An 18,974-nucleotide genomic window follows, 5' to 3' on the forward strand; every position below is an offset into this window, starting at 1 on the left:
AAATCCTCAAGCCACTACATGTCATATTGCATATGTTAAAAATATTTTATCTATGCATTTCAATTCAGGACATTCCATGCAAGTATCAAAAGTGGTTATATTTCAATAGGGAAAGAGTAGTGAAAACATTTGACAAAAATGGCAACAAGAACAAAAATTAAAAAATATGTAATAATGGAAACATAAAAACCAGTTATGTCCTAACCAACAACTTAGCAAAAAATGTCATATCATTGGCAAAATCTTTGAAAAGGAAACGTGAAAAATATTTGCATTTTCAAGTCATATTCACCATATTAATCCATTCACTACATTTGGTGTAATAGGAAACTTGGTGAAATAAAATGACAGCTATGTAATGATAATTTCCACCAGGGGTGACTTCTGATTCAGTCAAATCAGATCAGGTCATATGGGAAACAGTCCATAATACCAACTTAAGTCAAGGTAGAAAATTATGATTTGCAATAACATACTTCTCACATTCAAAAAAAACTCCATCCTTTTACTTCACATGGCTGTCTGTAAGATGAACTCAAAAGAATTGCTCCTCAAAAAAATTTCCTTTCAAAGGTTTTACTGAATAACATCAACTGGTTAATGCATTATAATGAAAATTGCGTTGCTTCAAAACTAAGTAGGTACACAACACTTTGGTAATTAATAAATGAAAACTAAGTGATTTACAATTGGTTCGATTTGTCAGGAATTAATGGTGATTAAAATAAAAATTTAGTATTAAATAGTACATGCTGGAATAAAAACAAAATGGTTTGATGAAGAAAAAATATTTGTGTTAATAAAAATATGAAAAAACAAATAGATGGCAAATAGGTAAGCACTAACTTGAAAACTAACACTTGAGTTGAATGTGTCTTTCAGAAAACAAAAAAAAAACTTGAACTGCAATGAATTCAGTGCTCATGAGCAATATGGATCATCAAAGAGTTTCCAGTAGCTGCCAGAGATATCAAATTGTGGAAAAAAGGAATGTAAAATTAAACATATATTTTAGTCTTGATTATGGCAAAATGGCAAATGACTGAAATGACTGAATTATTGGCTAAACCAAAATCAAAGTATAGCAAAATCTCTCTTTTCATTGCATTCCACCACCGCTTAAACTCAATCCTATGCTTGCAGCACCCTTTCATAGGAATTTCAAAATGTTCAGTCCCAATGTATATCTTTAAAGAAGAAAGATAATTAAAATATGAAAACAGCTCATGACAATTGAGACCAATGCCTAATGGCATCTATCACTTTATAGAGTGGTATACATTCATTTTCATTCAGGCAAAAAGGGAGAGGATGGATAACATTAAATATGCTGGTACATCTTCCGACGACAAAGAACAATGAGCATAATGAAATATGAATCACAACAGTTAAAACCACAAATTAAGCAATAAATTAGAATCTGACACTTGAAATGCAAAACCGGGGCCTGTCCAATAGGTACTGATCATGATAAAACAATATGTTATTTGACCCTAGGAGGAAGAATGACCTCATAAATAACAGACAGGGTAGGGGCTCAATTTCCGACAGAAATGTACTGATAATTCAAGGAACTTCCAGGTGAAATTTCAATGTTTCCATCATTACTTTTTGCTTACCATAAAAGGCCATAATACCAGCACATAAATACATGATCTTGGATAAAGATATATGATTGCAAATATTTTATGTTAATTATCACAGTGATAGAGCATTTGATAATGTAGAATGAGTATCAGCATTAATTGTTACCCAGTTAAAATATGAAATGAGATGTGTGTGAACATAACCGATTGGTAAGCACGTTAAAATGATTTTATTTCTAATTCACATATCTTCTAAAATGGAGGAAATGACTTCTAATGGCATTATCAACTCCAAAACATCTCAGCAAGAGCATTTGGATGGATGATGGGATCATAGGCCACATATGAAGGTAATCACCTTGCATTCAATCAAAAGGTACTCTGCGTACCCACATGGCCAAATATTGTCAGAGCTTTAAATCATTGAGTGACTTCCTGCAACTGTTTCAGGCTATCTATTATTAAGTATGCACCTGTTCAACATATCAATCAGTTTACAAAATTCATTCCTACTTGTTAAACTTGATACATTCCTCCTAATGGTAAAAACACTTGAATTCGGAAACACAAACAACATTAGGGAGAAGTAGCAGAAGACTGACAACATACACAATGATTCATCTGCAACAAGCATTTAAAAGGCACAACAATTACTCATGCACTTCATATGCACAACAAAGTTTACTTCCATTTATGATTCCTCTCAAAACGACACCTCATGATATATCCAACGCACAAATCACAAAGCAATGACAAAATGAGGGAAAATAAAATAATCTGGTGCAATGTAATGGCATATTTAAGGCCAAAATAAAAATAAATATCGGGTGCTACATATGGTAACATCATTTATCTAAGAATGGCTTCTCAATAGACCCACCTATTTCAGCTGTAATCATGGACTCTTGTATTTCATAAACACTGAGCAGTAGAATGCATTTTCGGGGAATGAAATAAAATGAAGATGAAATCAGTTTCAGATTAATGTTAGTGTCCAATAAATGGGAGCTCCACATTTATTACGGCTGAATTTGATTCCATTCATAAAACATGTTAGTCCCACAGACATGAAAAATTCAAATCCATACATACTTAATACATAGTAGTGGCATCATCCTGTAATTTTCTCAGCAATACTTTTTGGCTTGTTATGACCAATAGTTTACAATTTCAACGATAAACAGCCTATTGATTCAAACATTTTGGGAGTACCAATGAGAGAATAATTTTAAGCTTAATAAAGTATGTAAAAGTTAGGTCAAAAAAAAATTTTAAAAGTGTACTTTAATACTTTACAAATTAAATAATCATGGTTTAAAAAGTAGAGAACAGATATACCAATAATTTTGTTTATAAATAATAAATAAAAATTTCAAAGCTATTATTTTCAGGGATATACAGGTATATTACAATGTGTGTGGAAAGGGGAATGCATATATTGATGGCAGTTGCTTAGTCTACACACTGCCTTAAGTTGGTGCAAGAAGCATCCTCCCTCAGTGCATAGAAACTATCAGATGGCTGGAAAATCATATATTTATGTTTGGATATATAAGCTATAGTGAAATTATACAATAATGGCATACGGGCCTGGTTTACTTTGGAATATTTTGGTACTAAAAGGTACAATATTTCCTTATCATCACCACATTGCCAAGTAGGCATATGATTTAAGAAACTAATAGTAAACTGCTTTATTTTAACTAGTATATTAAATCAATTTTTGAATGAATTATGGGATTATTTTGCTATCTACTCCCTATACAGTCTCATAAATTCAGCAACCTGAAAAACAATGAAATCATACTTACATACTTAACCTAGGGTCTTTTCTACAGTAATTGCTTTCCAAACAACACTTCTCCTATGAATCAGAGTTCACTACAGAAAATGAAATATCCCTAGGGCAGGTTCTATAATGCCTTGTTAAATTGAAGGTTTACTTTAACCTCAAAGTTAGGGCCAACACTCAGTTTTATGAGCCTAGATAAGAACAAAACAGAACTTTAAACAGCTTTACTAACTGACAGATGACGTAACTATGGTTTAAATGTCCACATTCAACAACAGGCAACCTTATTTGTTTATATAAACACAAACGACGGATATCTCCAGGTTAAGTTAACATACACATTTACTAGCAATTAGATCTAATAAGACATTATAAAACCGGGCCTTAATGCTTCAGGTTTTGATAAAAACTATGAATGATGATAATAAATTATGAAATGAAGAACTACAATAAATAAGAATAGAACTAACAGGTACTTTCAACATGAAATTTAACCCATTTACCTGACTGTGAGCCAGCAGATGAATGGCAGTCAGGCATTTGTAGCCAACTGCTGACAGAATTCAGGAAGTACTGGATGAAGGAAATAAACCTTCTATGCTTTTTATGCATAAAAAAGAAGTAGGTTGGTTAAATTGCCAAAACAGGATAAATGGTGTTAACAAAATAATGAAAGAGTGAACTAACCTTTCATCTGGTGATGTGGGCATACGGAAACCAGAATTATTGCCATGGTGATGCCCCATTTTCCCTTCAGCCCTAGCCATTGCTGTTACCTTTTCACTCGGAACAGAAATACTCCGGGAGTACTCGGCTGAAGTCGCCAGGCGTGAGAATTTCTTCTTTCTGTAAAATGAAATCACTGAATTGTAGGAAGTTCTGTGAAGTGAAAGAAATAGTGAGGCTCATTTGTTGCAAAAGAGATATGCATGAAGTAAGCTAGCCGCATGATCACAGTACCCGGTAGTCATGAAGCTTATATGTATAAGCTTAGTTAAACATGAATGCTGGCTTTTACCAAGGAGAAATTCCTCCTTTTGATGATATACACATCAAATCACCATAATAGAATGAATAGATGATGGGAGCCTCAAACCCAGGCCCTCCCCTCCTCCCTCCCTCTCTCCATATCCATCATCACAATGAGACAAGCATGAAGAAAAAGCTATCAATATGTGATTCTCAGGGCCATGGACTTTCCCAAATGAACATAATTTCCACTTCAGAAATTTGAATTACTCCCTCAGTTGGCACTGGTCAACTATCTTCCTTAAATCCCAGTGTTTACCATCATAATCGCCCCCTGGGACATGATGGAGTACTTCTTGCCTGAAGCTTAAAGCTCTAAGCCAAAAATATTGTTTTTACACTGGAATTCCCTGAACTCTTGGGAATTTTTTTTATTATTTTTATTATGAATAATCTTACATATTTTGAAAATGAATTCGGTCAGTCTAATTTGAATCTCCTTGGAATATTTAGCAGATTCGAATACATTTTATTCAAATGAAAAACGATACTTCAAGCAGCCTTAAAAGTAAGCATTCCTGGGCCACATTCCATAATGCACCAAATGTCCGAGACACAAATCCTGTGACACAAAATTCCTGCTCCTTCCTTCCATGTAGGACCAAACTTGACAGCAAGAGACAGTGAATGATGGAAATTCGAGAAAAGGAATTTGTATTCAATGATTTCTGGCTCAACTTCGAGGAAGTCCTGTTCTTTCAATGAAGAACACAATGTATTTTTCCACTGTTATTGGGAGGACAAAGGAAAAATACATCGTGTTCTTCATTTGACGAAAAAAAATTAGATTGAACTTATGCACATAAAGGCAAGAGCAGGAAGACTTCCATGCCCAGAACAAACTTACTCCGAGAGAAATGGGTCATCCAGCAAGTCAGATGCTGATGCCCTCGACTCGGGGTCAGGCTGGAAGCACCTAAGGATGAATCCTTTGGCTTTCTCGGACATTTCAGATGGAATTTCAGGATGGATCTTGTAGTAGCCAACCTGATTGGAGACAATGGAAATGAGAAAAATAAATGTCATTTATGTGTGATCACACTGCTATGCTCAAAGGTGGAGAGAAATCACAAAGAGGACAAGATTCTATAATGAGACAAAGGAACCCTCACCACGGCGTGGGAGGGAGCACCAAAGGAACCGAATGGGATTTTTTTGAGGCTACCCACCCTCAAAATCACACGCATGACCTCGAGCAAACAATCCTCATCAAGGTTATTGATCATTTAAGTAACTTAAACGCATCCAATCTATCATGTAACACCACAGTGCTTTAAGCTTCATCAACTGCTTTCCTGACAGCTACATAAATGAGATCATATTATACTTATGAGGGTAATTATAAAAGTTCCAGAATAGAATACGAATAAACAACTTACCTCAGTAATAGTAAGAAATAATGAGCTCTATGGCCTCTCAATTAAATAAGAATGGGGAAGAAAACTCCAATGGCCGTAAAAATTAGTTGCAAATCTCTCTTAGCTTAGTCTGACGAGAGATTTGCAACTAATTTTTACGGCCATTGGAGTTTTCTTCCACATTCTTATTTAACTTACCTCAGAGAAACTTTTGTATTTTTCACTGCAGTCTCCCAGTAAACTATTGCACATGGTCCAGCGATGTTCCAATGTCTTGATGCCTCCAATGCCTGCAAAATACCTGTCTATTTCTGCAGAGAGTGTTTGAAGAGAATCTCCATTCACAGGGGAAAATTTTGAGCTTGGAGAAGAGACGTAAATCTGATGGAGTCAAATCAGGCGAATAAGGCGGGGGTGGCAACAATTCATATCTTAGTTCACATTTTCGCCATGGCAATGACACTTGTGTGCGTGGACGTGCATTGTCTTGATGAAAGATTACATTCTTCCTTTCCATTCCTTGCCTTTTTTCGTGTATCTTTTGCGGCAGTTGACCTGGGGAGGGCATTGTCCAGTAATTGATTGAGCAGTGCGAAATAATCTATCAGCAGAATCTCTTTCTCATCCTAGAAAACTTATGCCATCAACTTTTTGGCCAACCATATTGCCTTTGCTTTCTTTGGTGGTGGTGAATCAAAATCTTTCCACTGCTTTGATGGCTGTTTTGTCTCTGGGGTAGAGCAGTGGATGAAAGTTTCATCTGTGGTCACAAACCGATACAGAAAATCTTGTTAGTTGCTCTTGATATGGGTCAAAAATTGTTTGGAAATCTCCATTGTGAGGCGTTTGTGATCCTGCGTCAAGAGTTGCGGCACCCATCTAGCAAATAATTTTCCCAAACTAATTCTACTGTGAAAATGTGATATGCCCTTTCAGATGACATCCCTAAAGCTTCAGTGATTTCTCGCACTTTCAGTCAGCAATCCTCCATCATCACTTTATGCACTTTTCGCAATAATTTCTAAGGTCTAATCACTACACAGGCATAATTTAGCCGAGCACTACGTAGATCATCATCTAAGCTCTCCTGAGCAAAATTAAACTCTTTTCTCCTCTTTGCAACATTTAAAAATGAAGGAGTCGAGTCCCCAGAGTGTTCTGAGAGTCAGCATGGATTTTCTTTGCTTTCATACCTTTCCTGACGAATTTGATCACCACTCTAATCTCAATTTTTTCTGTCTTCTTAAGTCACTACACAGGAATAACAGAGAGACATCTGCACCACATCCCTCTCCCCAGAGCACCAACGTATTACATGCTTACTCATAAAGGATTACTCATTACTGTGTGGGAAACTTGTTAGGCGAGTGCTGACATCTGGCAGTGATTCCTAGAACCTTTCAAACTACCCTCATACTTAGGGAGTAAATGCAACATTTTGTGAAACTGGATTCTTTTATTTCACATATAGCTGCACATTCTGTAAATAAGTTCCTTCAATGATTTTTAAACAGTGACAGTTAAGACCAGTTTTTTTTCTATACTTGATTATGAGTACAAAACCACTAACTATTCAATATACTTCTCAATACCATTTAATACCTTTAATGCATAAATTTCAAATTCCTAGAAACATTCAGTCCCTATGCAAGCAACTAAATCTCCAACTTTGGAGAGTTTAGAATTAAATTAGTTGATTCATTACATTTAAGCACAATAAACAATTTCCGGAACAATTGACAGAGGAGGTACACTATGGCAGTGAATTTAAATTTAATATGTAATTTTATGGGGGTTGCGGTAGTCCAGTGGGTAGAGCGTTGGACTGCTGATCGGAGGGTCCGGGGTTCGATTCCCAGGCAAGGCACTCTGGGCACCTGCAGCTCCACCCAAGCTAAAGTGATTTTTCGGGTACCAGGTCTTCCTGGGGAACCATAACCGGCACAGGGAAAGAAACTGGCCCCCCTACCCTGATGTGTGAATTTTCACATGCCGTATAGGGCGTAGTACTGGGTGAACTCTACCATCACCTACCAAACTGACTGACTAATGGGTTAATTACTGGGATTATACTTATCTTATCCTAAAACCAATTTATTTTTGCTTTCTGGAATTCACCTTAACACTCTTTTCCCTCGATTGGCCTGTGTGGTGGCTTATTGGGGCTTTCCATTCACTATCCCAGAAGTCAAAGCACCAGAGCCATTGCAGCATTTCAATACACAAGGCGAGATTCAAACCCATTACCTTTGGGTCAGCAGACAGACACTACCGGCATTGCATGGCCAGATTAAGACTTAGCAGGGTTGATTTCCAGATTTATCTTTGAATAGAAAATAGAGCTCTTTGGCTTTCCATTTCATGTATGTCTTTTAAAAGAGGCTCGGAAGATTACCTCCTTGAAATAAATCCAAAAAGTCTATATTTCTGGAATGTTCAATTTCTATCACCTTTTATTTGTACTGAATAGTTATGGTAAACTAGTACAATGGTTATACTGCTTCTACTTTCCAGTCCATTAAATAACCTCTTGAAAAGTTAACATGCAGATGCATATTAACTTTTCAAAGTATAAAAAATGTTAAAACATCCTCACCCACTAACCCTTAAGTCTTGGGTTTGATTCCTGTTTGATTGAAAGGGATGATCCACTCTTATTTGCAGACGATACCAGTATCATACTCACTGCCTCTACAGTCCAAAGTTTAACAAACAATGCTAAACAAACCGTTCAACATCTGAACTCATGGTGTAGCAGGAATCAGCTGAATTTAAATGTGGGAAAGTCCCAACTACTTTACTTTGCTAATAAAAACAAAAACATGGCCACTTTTGCAATTGAATCAAGTGGAAAACTAATTCCCCAAGCGCCCCATGCAAAATTCCTAGGAATAGTTCTAGACGGGCGGTTGTCCTGGTAGGAGCATATATGTCACCTGGGCAAAAAAATGAATACCATTTGCTTCCTTATTAGAAGCATCAGGTTTACCGTAACAATGGATGTCCTCATGTCAATACATTATGCAAATATCTACCCCTGTATAGTATATAGTATCCTTTTCTGGGGTTCTTCTCTGCTTGCAGACAATATTTAAAATTCAAAAGCGAGCCGTATGGCTAATTGTCAAAGCAGAGCATAATGCTCCTTGTCGTCCATTATTCCATAAATTGAACATTCTACCTTTGCCATGTATTTATATCTATGTATTACTGGTGTACACCTTTGTAAACCTTTCAATGTATGACACAAATTGTGGTATTCACCACTATGGGACCAGGTCTAAAAATGATCTGCACCGAACTTACGTAAGAACTAGAACCACCGCACTAGGCCCTAAATCTATGGGTCTCCTTATGTTTAATAAGCTAAATGAGGACCTGAAATCCAGCACAAACATTTATCTATTTAAGAGGAAATTGAGAGCTTTTCTTCAAAGGAATTTGTTCTATTCTATTAGGAATTTCATGGAACATGAAACTTAGAATAGGTATATGTATTACATTGTGTATTATTGTATATATTGACGTGTCCTATACTATGTGTACAATTTTTTGTATGATGCAGTCTCTGGACAAATAAACTTATTATTATTATTATTAGGTTTTCCACAGCTAGGGCTTGGGTGTTGATGAATGTCCTTGATGTTATTTCATGGATATCATCCAATAAGAATGACCAAAACTTTGCTTTAAGGGATTAATTCTTTTTTCCTCACAATATAGTAACTAATAGAGATTCTCTGGTACATACTGTACTATAGATTGACCACTTTGCTTCCAGTGATCTCATTGGTACGGGTGAGAACTTACCTTGAATACAGCAGCCTGAGGTGAGCCAAGTTCAATGAAAGGCGGCTTACCAGTTGCCATCTCAACAATTGTACAGCCAAGCGACCAAATGTCAGCCTGTTTCCCAGGGAAAAGCAAATAATTAGTGATGAAATATTATTTGGGCAATACATAAATAAAACAACCAATCACACAAAAACTCATAATATTCCCAATTAGTTAAATCAAGAGAAAAGGGTTCAAGTTAAGTTCAAGAATTTCTCTATGACTCAGCATAAATGGAAATGTGAGCACTACTATTACATTTGTAATGTGACATTTAGTGTAGTGTTGTGTGAGCCATAGACACGCAGCAGTGGTAGGTCTTTGTGTTCATCAATACATGCCTCAACCAGTGAACTACCATTAATCAGTCTTTCTTGAATTGCTCGTAGAGGGCTGGCATGCTTAGCGGTCGCTCCATTCCACTTTTACTACCAGATAATGCTCGCTACAATGCCTCAGTCATAGGTCAATCAAAATGGACAAAAGGACGATCACTACCATGACCACGCCGAGTTGAAGTCAATGTTGGATAAACAATAAAACAATGGTGAGTTTACAAGATCTTGCAACTGCTAAGAAGGATGGCTCCGAAAATAAGAAGTTGAAAATTACATCGTGCAAGGAAAGATTCGTCAAATCCAGAAATGCAATCAATGGATACCTACACCATCTTTCTGAAAGGTAGAAGGAATTTGAAGATCATTTCTCAAAGCTCGACTATTGCCTCGATGTTCTCAAACAGCACTTGAGAAGAAATTGCCACCTTATGCATGGGATCAAAGAAGAAAAAAAGCAAACTCTGCTTGGGTGTAGGTGCAGATTTCTTCATTATTAAATCAAAGGTACACGTGAACCCTGTGCCCCATGACCGAGGTCACAGAATAAGCCCATTCAAGTTTGGAGGGCAAAAAAAAACCTAAAACCGAGTGGATTTTCTCATAAAGGAGTCACTCACACTACACTACTACTGCCACCAAATATTTTGCCAGATCAAAGAATGTATCGACCCAAGATGGGAGGATAATTATCTTAAAACCTAATGGCTCTAGGATTTACATTTCAAATGGATGAGACATGCAGCAGTCAGGCATTGAATATAGCTATCGCAATATTTCATCAAAGAGCGGACACCCGTAACCCAGCGGGTGAATTGCCTTCCTTGCCAACTATTTTCAACCAACAGCTTGCAGATAGCATTAAATAGTTTAATACAGTGATTGGTAACCTGCCAGTGCTCTCTTTCCTATGGCAAAAAATATCACTCTCCCATAGTACCTTATTGCGGTGCACTTTTACCTATATCTGTGCCTCTTTGCCTCAAGCTGCTCTAAATTCCTGCCTTCCGTGCTTTGTGCTTCTACCTTCCTGTCGTCCATAACTCGGTAATTAAACCTGATCTGCCTTCTTTGTTTCTGCACTCATGATTTCCCACCTCATCTTACTCCTGCATCTCTTAAGCTTCTTTATCCTGCACCCCTGTTGCTTCTGGATCCAGCTTATCGGCTCCTGATCTACATTGCGAAGTCATAAAATGAAAAGTGGTTTAGTGCCAATGCCCAGTGCCTCTCCCATTGTTGTCATTAATGGTGCCTCCCTTTTCAACAGTGTTTTCTATTTTTTCCCATTTGTTTAGTCATCCTGTAGTGCTGTGTTTAGATGTAATTTAGTGAAAAATGAGTTAGTGTCAGTCTAGTACTTTTTGCATATTTCACTAATAGTGCCTTCCTTTTCAATAGAGTTTACAGGTTTTTATTCGTTTCCTCCAATTGTCTAGTCTTCCTGCAGTGATGTGCTAAGCACCTATACCATCTACGCTGATTAATTGTGCCTCTCAGTTCCTTTAGTGGCTGGTTGAACTGCATCTGCATTCTGCATCAGGAATATCCATGGATAATGTATTATTTTTGACATACTCAGTTAGACAAGATGTCCTAAATTTTAGTAGAAAATCATTCTTATTCACAATTTGAAGTCCATAGACAATAAAGAACTGCTATCCAACACTGCTACCATTTCATGGCAGCCTATAGATTCATCAACAACATAGATAAAAAAAGTTGTACTATAATACATTCTTAAATGACCTAGGAGACAAACATGAGACAAATTTGACTCTCAAAATCAATCTCCCCATAGATAAAAGATGAAATAAAAGTCTTGATACGCAGTCATGAAGCAACCTATAGCCTTTTTAAAAAAACATACAAACAAAAATTCATTCAATATCTACAAAAAACTGCAAAACAAAACTAAGCAAGCCATCAGAAATGCCAAAATCAGATATACCTTCCAAATATCTAAAGAGTTACGGTCTCAAATTTGGAAAAGCTTGAAGCACCTTGGTGTTGGCATAACTAAACTCCACACTAATTGCCTGCTGACATTTCTCCAGACAATCTCAACCATTTATTCACAACCCCGCCAATGGAAATTGATCTTGATGCAACAAATCCCGTTCCACTCAGTCCCTTGGTATCTGTTTTTCCTCCCCCCCCCCTCCTTCCTTTTCACCAATACGTTTAAAGTACCCCTCCCCTTTCCATCTTCTAACTATTTCGATTGGTCCCCCCAACTCCCACAGTCTCTATATAAATATGACGTTTGTCTCCGGTTGTTTACTTTCAACCTTGTGTTGGAGGTGTTTTCCCTTCGGTTCGCTGAAGAGGGCCACTTTGTGGCCGAAACACGCGTGTTCGACGCATTTCCTAGTTGCTCTTTACCTGTGTCCAGATTCTCCCAGAAGTTGGGCCCTTTTGAGTATGTGACTGTGTTTCTTGAGTGCTTGTGTGTGTGATTGGTCTGTGCCAGTCACAGAGTGTGTGCTTGAGAATATCCCGGAATCTTGAACGGGGTCTACTCTATTGCCTCGTGAAGGATTCCGTCTCCATCTGAAATTCTTTAACAGGGTCTCACAGCCTCGTGAAGGATTTCAGTCAGGATAGTGTGCGTGTGGCTGTGTGTTGGTCCCTGACGCGGATTAATTTCCCGTAAACCACCACAGAGGGTATTCTGGTCGAGAGGTTGTGGTTGGTCCCTGACGTGATTCCCATCACACCAACACAACAATTGGTCTGACGAGAGATTGGCAACTAATTCTTACGGCCATTGGAGTTTTCTTCCCCTTTCTTCTTTAATATCTATGTTATTGATACTTAATAAATTAAGGCTTAATACTTGGGCGGCATGTTCCATGTATTCAAAAGTCCATTTTTTTTCACAAATTCTTGAACAATTATAATATATACTCATGAAAAATAAAGTATTGACCTTATATATGTCCACATGCATGTCTCTTTAATCATTTCCTAGAAGTTGTGTGAACATTCTAATTATACATGTAATTCAAAATGATTGCAGATCATATTGGCATTGATAAGACAATGACAATGCACACCATTATCACTGAAAATTCGGCAATCTGAAAGATCTGTGCTAAATTCATCCTGAAGGTCTTTGGACGGATGACCAAGAGCAGAATCGAGCAGCTGCTGGCAAAGACCTTCTGCAACGGCATCGTAATGATTCCCTAACTCCCTTACAGTCCAGACTCGGCACCAGCAGACTTCCCTATAAAATTTAAATCCACAATCCACGGACACCACCCAAGTGCCGTCAAAGAAGCTTGGATGCCTACCCTTAAAGACCTTCTGGAATCCACCTACGATGGAGCCTTTGAGTAATGGAAAAGCCACTCCCAAGGCCAATGCTCAAGGGATGTACTTTGAAGGATTTTGAGGCATTGTAGTAATATCTGAAATAAATCTATCGTTTCAAAGCATTTCCTGATACTTTTTAAACAAACCATTTAGTTATGATACAGCTGAATGAGTTATTTTTAATGTTAACCATTATTTTTTTTAATTTACCAAAAATTATTTTTTGCAATTTAATTTTAATAAGTAAAGGAAAATTACTTACGGGTGCCCCATAGCCCCGCTGGCCTTTGTCAATTACTTCTGGAGCCATGTACTGCAAAGTTCCAGCAAATGTCTCTGTGCTTGGGCAGAGGCCAGCCAAACGTTTGGAAGTTCCAAAGTCAGATATTTTCACTACTCCACTGTAAGTATTGACCAACACGTTGTCGCCTGGAAGTAATGCAAAGCATTTTAAAGTTGTGAATAGAAAACATTAAAAATATGCACAGTTATTTGCCAACCACACCACTCATGATGCACAAGATTCGCAAGAGGTCAAGGGTAAATTCTCCTTCACTTTAGGGCAGAAGTTACGCTATGGATGCATGCATCAATCACATTCTTAATACCTTCCTTAGTGCTAGCTTCAAATTTCAGCATGATGGAAAAATAATGCAATTGCTCAAAAGGTTCAAAGTAATGGATGATGAGGGGAGCAGTTTACATGGTGACATTAGCACTCCAAGATTCAATGGATGGCTCTCAAGTTCCTCAAGGTCTATTGGATGAAAATTTTTAAGATGACCTCATAAATAAGCTACAGAATACGAACGAGAACTGGATAAAAAGTATCGGGAAAAGTTTAGAACATAGAGTCATTTCAGATAATGCAAAAATGCCTCAAAATTCTTTTAAGTACATCCCTTGAGCATTGACACACTTTTGCTGACGGCTCTTCCAAAACTTTGTTCTAAGGTTCCCTGGTCAGTGGATTCCGGATAAGGGTACTCTTGAGGACACCTGTGCAAGTTTCTTTGAAGCAAACAGGGTCCCATGGTGGTGTCCTTTCAGGGAGGGAGGATTTCACTTTTGGGAATAGGAATAATGGTCTGCTGGTGCCAAGTCGGGACTGTAAGGGGGTCGGGGAATCATTGTGATGACGCAGCAGAAGGTCTTCGAAAGCCGACACTCGACTCTGCTCTTGATCGTCCGTCCAAAGACCTTCGGAGCGAGTTTGGTGAAGATCTTTCCAATGATGCCAAATATTCAGTGATAATGGTGTGCACTGTCATCTTGTAAATTCATTTACTATCAATGATCATGCGCACACATAGCTGACAGTCTGGATTCAGCACTCCATGCACGCAATGCATGTTGTGGTCGGTTCTTGACATCAACGGCCATCCATTGCGGGGCTTGTCCTCAACAACACTCTCTCGGCCATCTTTGAAGATCTTGTGCCACTTGAAAACTGCAGTCTGTGACATGCTTTTATCCTCGAACACTTGGAAAATCATGCCCAACATTTCCCTACACTATTTTCCCATTCCAACACAAAATTTGATGGTGTACCACTGTTCAATCGTTTGCTGCATTTTGCACTTCCACAGAGTCATTCAGCACTAAATACACAATCTAGGCTGAATGAATGCTCGCAGGCGATCGTCACTTGGCACGTGTTGAAGGTGGGACCTCCCAACACCGAGCATGTGCAGTACAAATGCTCTGCAACTTAAAGACACAGCAGGAAGAAATTGTTACCAATACTTTTTGCATTAAAACCTAGCATATATACATACAGGGTTCGTCCGGAAAATAAGTGTACTGACTCCTGGGCTGGGCACGCCTGGAGCGGCGCGCCCAGCACCGCTCTGACGGGCTGCGATTGGAGGGGGGTATGTTGGCAAGCGACGCTGAAAAAGGCAGTCGGCTCTGAGCTGTGGTGTAGTGAGGAGCTCTGTTAACGCGAACCTCCACGCTCGACCCACGTCACGGAACGCGATGCCGAAGTTTTTGGAGCAGCGTTATTCCATCAAATTTGCGGTAAAGCTTGGGAAATCGTCTACCGAAACTGTCGGTATGATTAACCAGGCTTACGGGGAGTCAGCCATGTCCAGATACATGATCTTTCGGTGGCACAAGATGTTCGTGGAGGGCAGAGAAGAGGTCGACGACGAGTCTTCGAGAGGTTCCCGATGATGCCTTCGCGGGAGCGTTCCAGGAATGGGAACGCCGCTGGAACAAGTGTATCAACTCACAAGGGTCCTATTTTGAGGAATATTAGCTTAAGATATGTAAAAGTGCAATACATTTTTTTTCCTGAGCTCAGTACACTTATTTTCCGGACGAACCCTGTACTATGCTTCTGCCTAGAATTTTCATCAACAGTATCCATATCCACCCTTTCCTACCTCCTCCACCACTTCAACTCTCAAAACCTGACTAGTTGACCCTTTTCAACCTTCCCTGCCCACCTTCTGTCTCCCAAAACCGTATTCCCTTGCCCTTTCTCTCAGAGCCGCAAGACAAATTGCAAGACCAAGCAGACATTTGTGACCTGAAATCTTTTATCCACACACTGGAACTTCCGTTAAATCTCTCTCCTGAACTAGGGGCTTTTATTTTCTGCCACCCCCAAAGTTGCAAGTTGCTCCACAATATTAAGCCGTGAACATTCAATGTTTTTTAAAACTAACATCTCAAAAAATAGCTGTTACTCAAACTCTTGTTTTTCAAATTCACAAAAATACTTATTTCATATATTTTTTAAAAAGGTTAATATGCTCTGTAATTTACATCCATATCTGAGAGATCAATGATCAACTCGAGTCCAAAGTGGCATTGAACGACCAAAATAAAAATATAATTTGCACATTTCTCTGCTGATGACGATGGGGCTACCTCCTGATTTCCAACATTTTGACAAAAATATAAATCGCCTTCTTCCATAAGTTATTTTTGGGGTACTACAATGCATGCAATTATTATTTATCATAATTTTTACTTTCGTTATTTCTTCAAATGATGAATCATGGAAAACTAATTCCAAGATATGAGACAAGACGCAATTTATTGTTTAAAAAAATTATCAAATACAATTAGGAGTGGCAAACTAAATCATGAAGTGAGGAGCATGTAACAATTTTAACAAAAACAAAAATGAAACTAAGCGATTATATTCGCAGTTACCTTTTATGTCCCTGTGAACTATTTTCTGGTCATGGAGATATTTCAAACCCTCAAGTATCTGTTTGGTGTAATAGGAAATAGTTGATTCATTTTCCTTCAATGGCCCCCATTTTGATTTCAGCAATGCTGAAAGACTGCCTGAAAGTAGAAAAATAGTTATACTTAATGTTATTTCATTTAGATTTTCACCACTACAAAAAAATCTCAGAATATGATTCAAACTCAATTATCAATTTAAAAATATATCCAGCATTGCAATATTTTTCTAAATAATAAAATTGACATGATTTTAGCAGCATACTTTCATTAATTCCAATAATGATATATAAATACAATATTGTAACAATAAACTTAGTGAAAATTGCGCAACGTGTTGTGCAGTATTATTGTCACTGCTGGTACGGTAACAATCTGCATTATCATTCCTACACAAGGAAGATCCTTTGAATATTCATTGAAGGTATCTAAAACACAAAACAGGAGTTGGTAGGGCATTGGCAATCTGTTTCGATCGACAATTGTTGCATTTGAAACATACATCGTTTTCGATTGAATAGGATGAAAATGTGATAAAAATACTAATATTCTTGATACCATTGAAAAGTAAATCACAATTATGAACTGTTTCTAAGCATTTTAGGTGGCTTCCCACCCTGAGGGCGCGGGTTCAAATCCCGGCGGTGTTGAATATTTTTCAGAGGTATCTCGATCCCTACTTGAGGTGCTTTGTGGAGGGCACTTTGAGGGAGTACGCCGTCCGTCGGATGGGACGTTAAACTGCGGACCCCTTGGCGCCTTTCGTAAAGAGTAGGCTAATGCCGACGCCGGGTTTCTCTCCACCCTTCATCCTTTCCTGTCCATCCCCTATGGCGCAAATGACCTTAGCTGTCGGTCGCCTCCCCTCAAAACTACTACTAAGCATTTTAGACAGTCAGTGCACAAGACAACTTACATGCCTGACAAATCTTATTTTAGAAAACAAAACTTCTTTACTTGATTCCCATCGCTTAAATTTTGACTGGCTGACTTCAAAACTGATCGCAGCAAAGCAACTTTAATTAATGGCATTTGTTAACATTTTCAGGTGGGGAAAAATAACCCACGATTTGACAGTATAAGTGGTTGACTACGTATGAGCTAATATATCAAAGCCCGCACCATAGTAAAATTACTTTGAGAAACAAATACTAAATATTAATGCAATAGTCTGAATTTTCCAAACAATACTCTCAGCTGTCTAAATGATTAAAGCATTTGTATATGACAAACTATCTTTTCCTGAGTATACAGTATCAGATAATTATGATGAAATCATCATGCCAATACAAAATGATCAATTTAACAGTATAATAACGCACTAAAATCAGAAAAAACGAAGGTAAAAGAACGTCAAACAGTTCAGAAACCAAGGCACCAAGATTGACACTGTTTTAAGAAGGGAATGAATTGATGAAGTATCTTGTTTTTATTTAGGTGGTCAATTTTAAGAGACAAGATGAAGGAAAAGTATTGTAGAAGCATATAACATGAACAAAAAAAAAGATTTCTTAAATAAACAAACCCGTGGCCTAATACATGACTGCACGATATAAATTAAACAAATACTAAATGTCATGGCATGTGAGTCACATTTATAGATGCAAAAAAATTTCTAAAAGAACCCACGGTTGACTCTTATGGAGAGAAAATATTTTAAATTATGAAATTTAGGCTAATAACACTAAGTCATTGTCAGTTGAGAAACCCTTTCACTAAGGTGACTACCATTTTCTTTCAGCTGCTACATAATTCTTCATCCTCATTGTTTATTAAAAAACATACTGCAAAAATTAAATGCAGCTGTCACAAAAAAAAATAGTAGTCTTATTGAGCTGTATACAACTTTTATGCCTGAATGGCACCTTACCTTTCCAGAAACTAATATTTGAGTTACATCAGACATCATCACTTTATTGACCAACCATAACACTTGAATATAAATGCATAAAATTTATGGATAGTAACTTACCTCCAGGAACCTGCTCCATAAAGATTTTAAAGTACCCATCTTCCGACACTGATCCAAGATACTGCACTATGTTTCTATGTCGAAGTTGGGAGTGAAGCTTTATTTCTTCATGGAGTGGTTGCACATCCCTGAAGAATTCAAATCACTATTACAGAATGATTTATGCAATAGAAAAAAAGCACTGCAAATATTGTCTTGGAGTTGCAACATGTACTCACAAAATGTGACAGAGAAGTTAACAGTGCACTAGAAAATAATTGGCAGGGTAATTTTTAAAATTTGGCAAGGGCTTTGGAACTGTCACTTTCAGCCTAAACGTTTCAGTAATATTTAGCACCTTATCATTATTTATTTTTAGCAGTGCTCCACCAGGTTTTACTGTGTACCAACATTTGCAATATCTAATAAAGATCAATATCATAACATATTACAGTGGAGCCTCACTTAACGAGCCCCTTGGATAGCGAGTAATTCGCATAAGGAGCGAAAATACTGTGCCCAAGGATAACTCACTTGGCAAGCAGCATTTGGCATAATGAAAGA

At 37.7% G+C, this 18,974-nt stretch overlaps 1 protein-coding gene across 2 annotated transcripts in view; it reads right to left on the reverse strand.

The window, feature by feature from the left end:
- The window catches only part of Ask1 (apoptotic signal-regulating kinase 1), a 109,115-nt gene that overhangs the window by 40,138 nt on the left and 50,003 nt on the right, over window positions 1-18,974 (reverse strand). For both annotated transcript variants that reach the window (XM_071593152.1, XM_071593151.1), the window contains exons 14-19: window positions 18,432-18,559; window positions 16,424-16,561; window positions 13,518-13,684; window positions 9,576-9,671; window positions 5,255-5,394; window positions 4,066-4,224 (exon numbers count right to left, since the gene is read on the reverse strand). In XM_071593152.1, coding sequence (XP_071449253.1) covers window positions 4,066-4,224; window positions 5,255-5,394; window positions 9,576-9,671; window positions 13,518-13,684; window positions 16,424-16,561; window positions 18,432-18,559 — 828 coding nt within the window. The remainder of the gene's footprint in view (window positions 1-4,065; window positions 4,225-5,254; window positions 5,395-9,575; window positions 9,672-13,517; window positions 13,685-16,423; window positions 16,562-18,431; window positions 18,560-18,974) is intronic.

Source organism: Hetaerina americana, unplaced genomic scaffold (genome assembly GCF_022747635.1).
Source record: "Hetaerina americana unplaced genomic scaffold, ioHetAmer1.1.p SCAF_52, whole genome shotgun sequence".
Taxonomy (NCBI): Eukaryota; Metazoa; Arthropoda; class Insecta; order Odonata; family Calopterygidae; genus Hetaerina; species Hetaerina americana.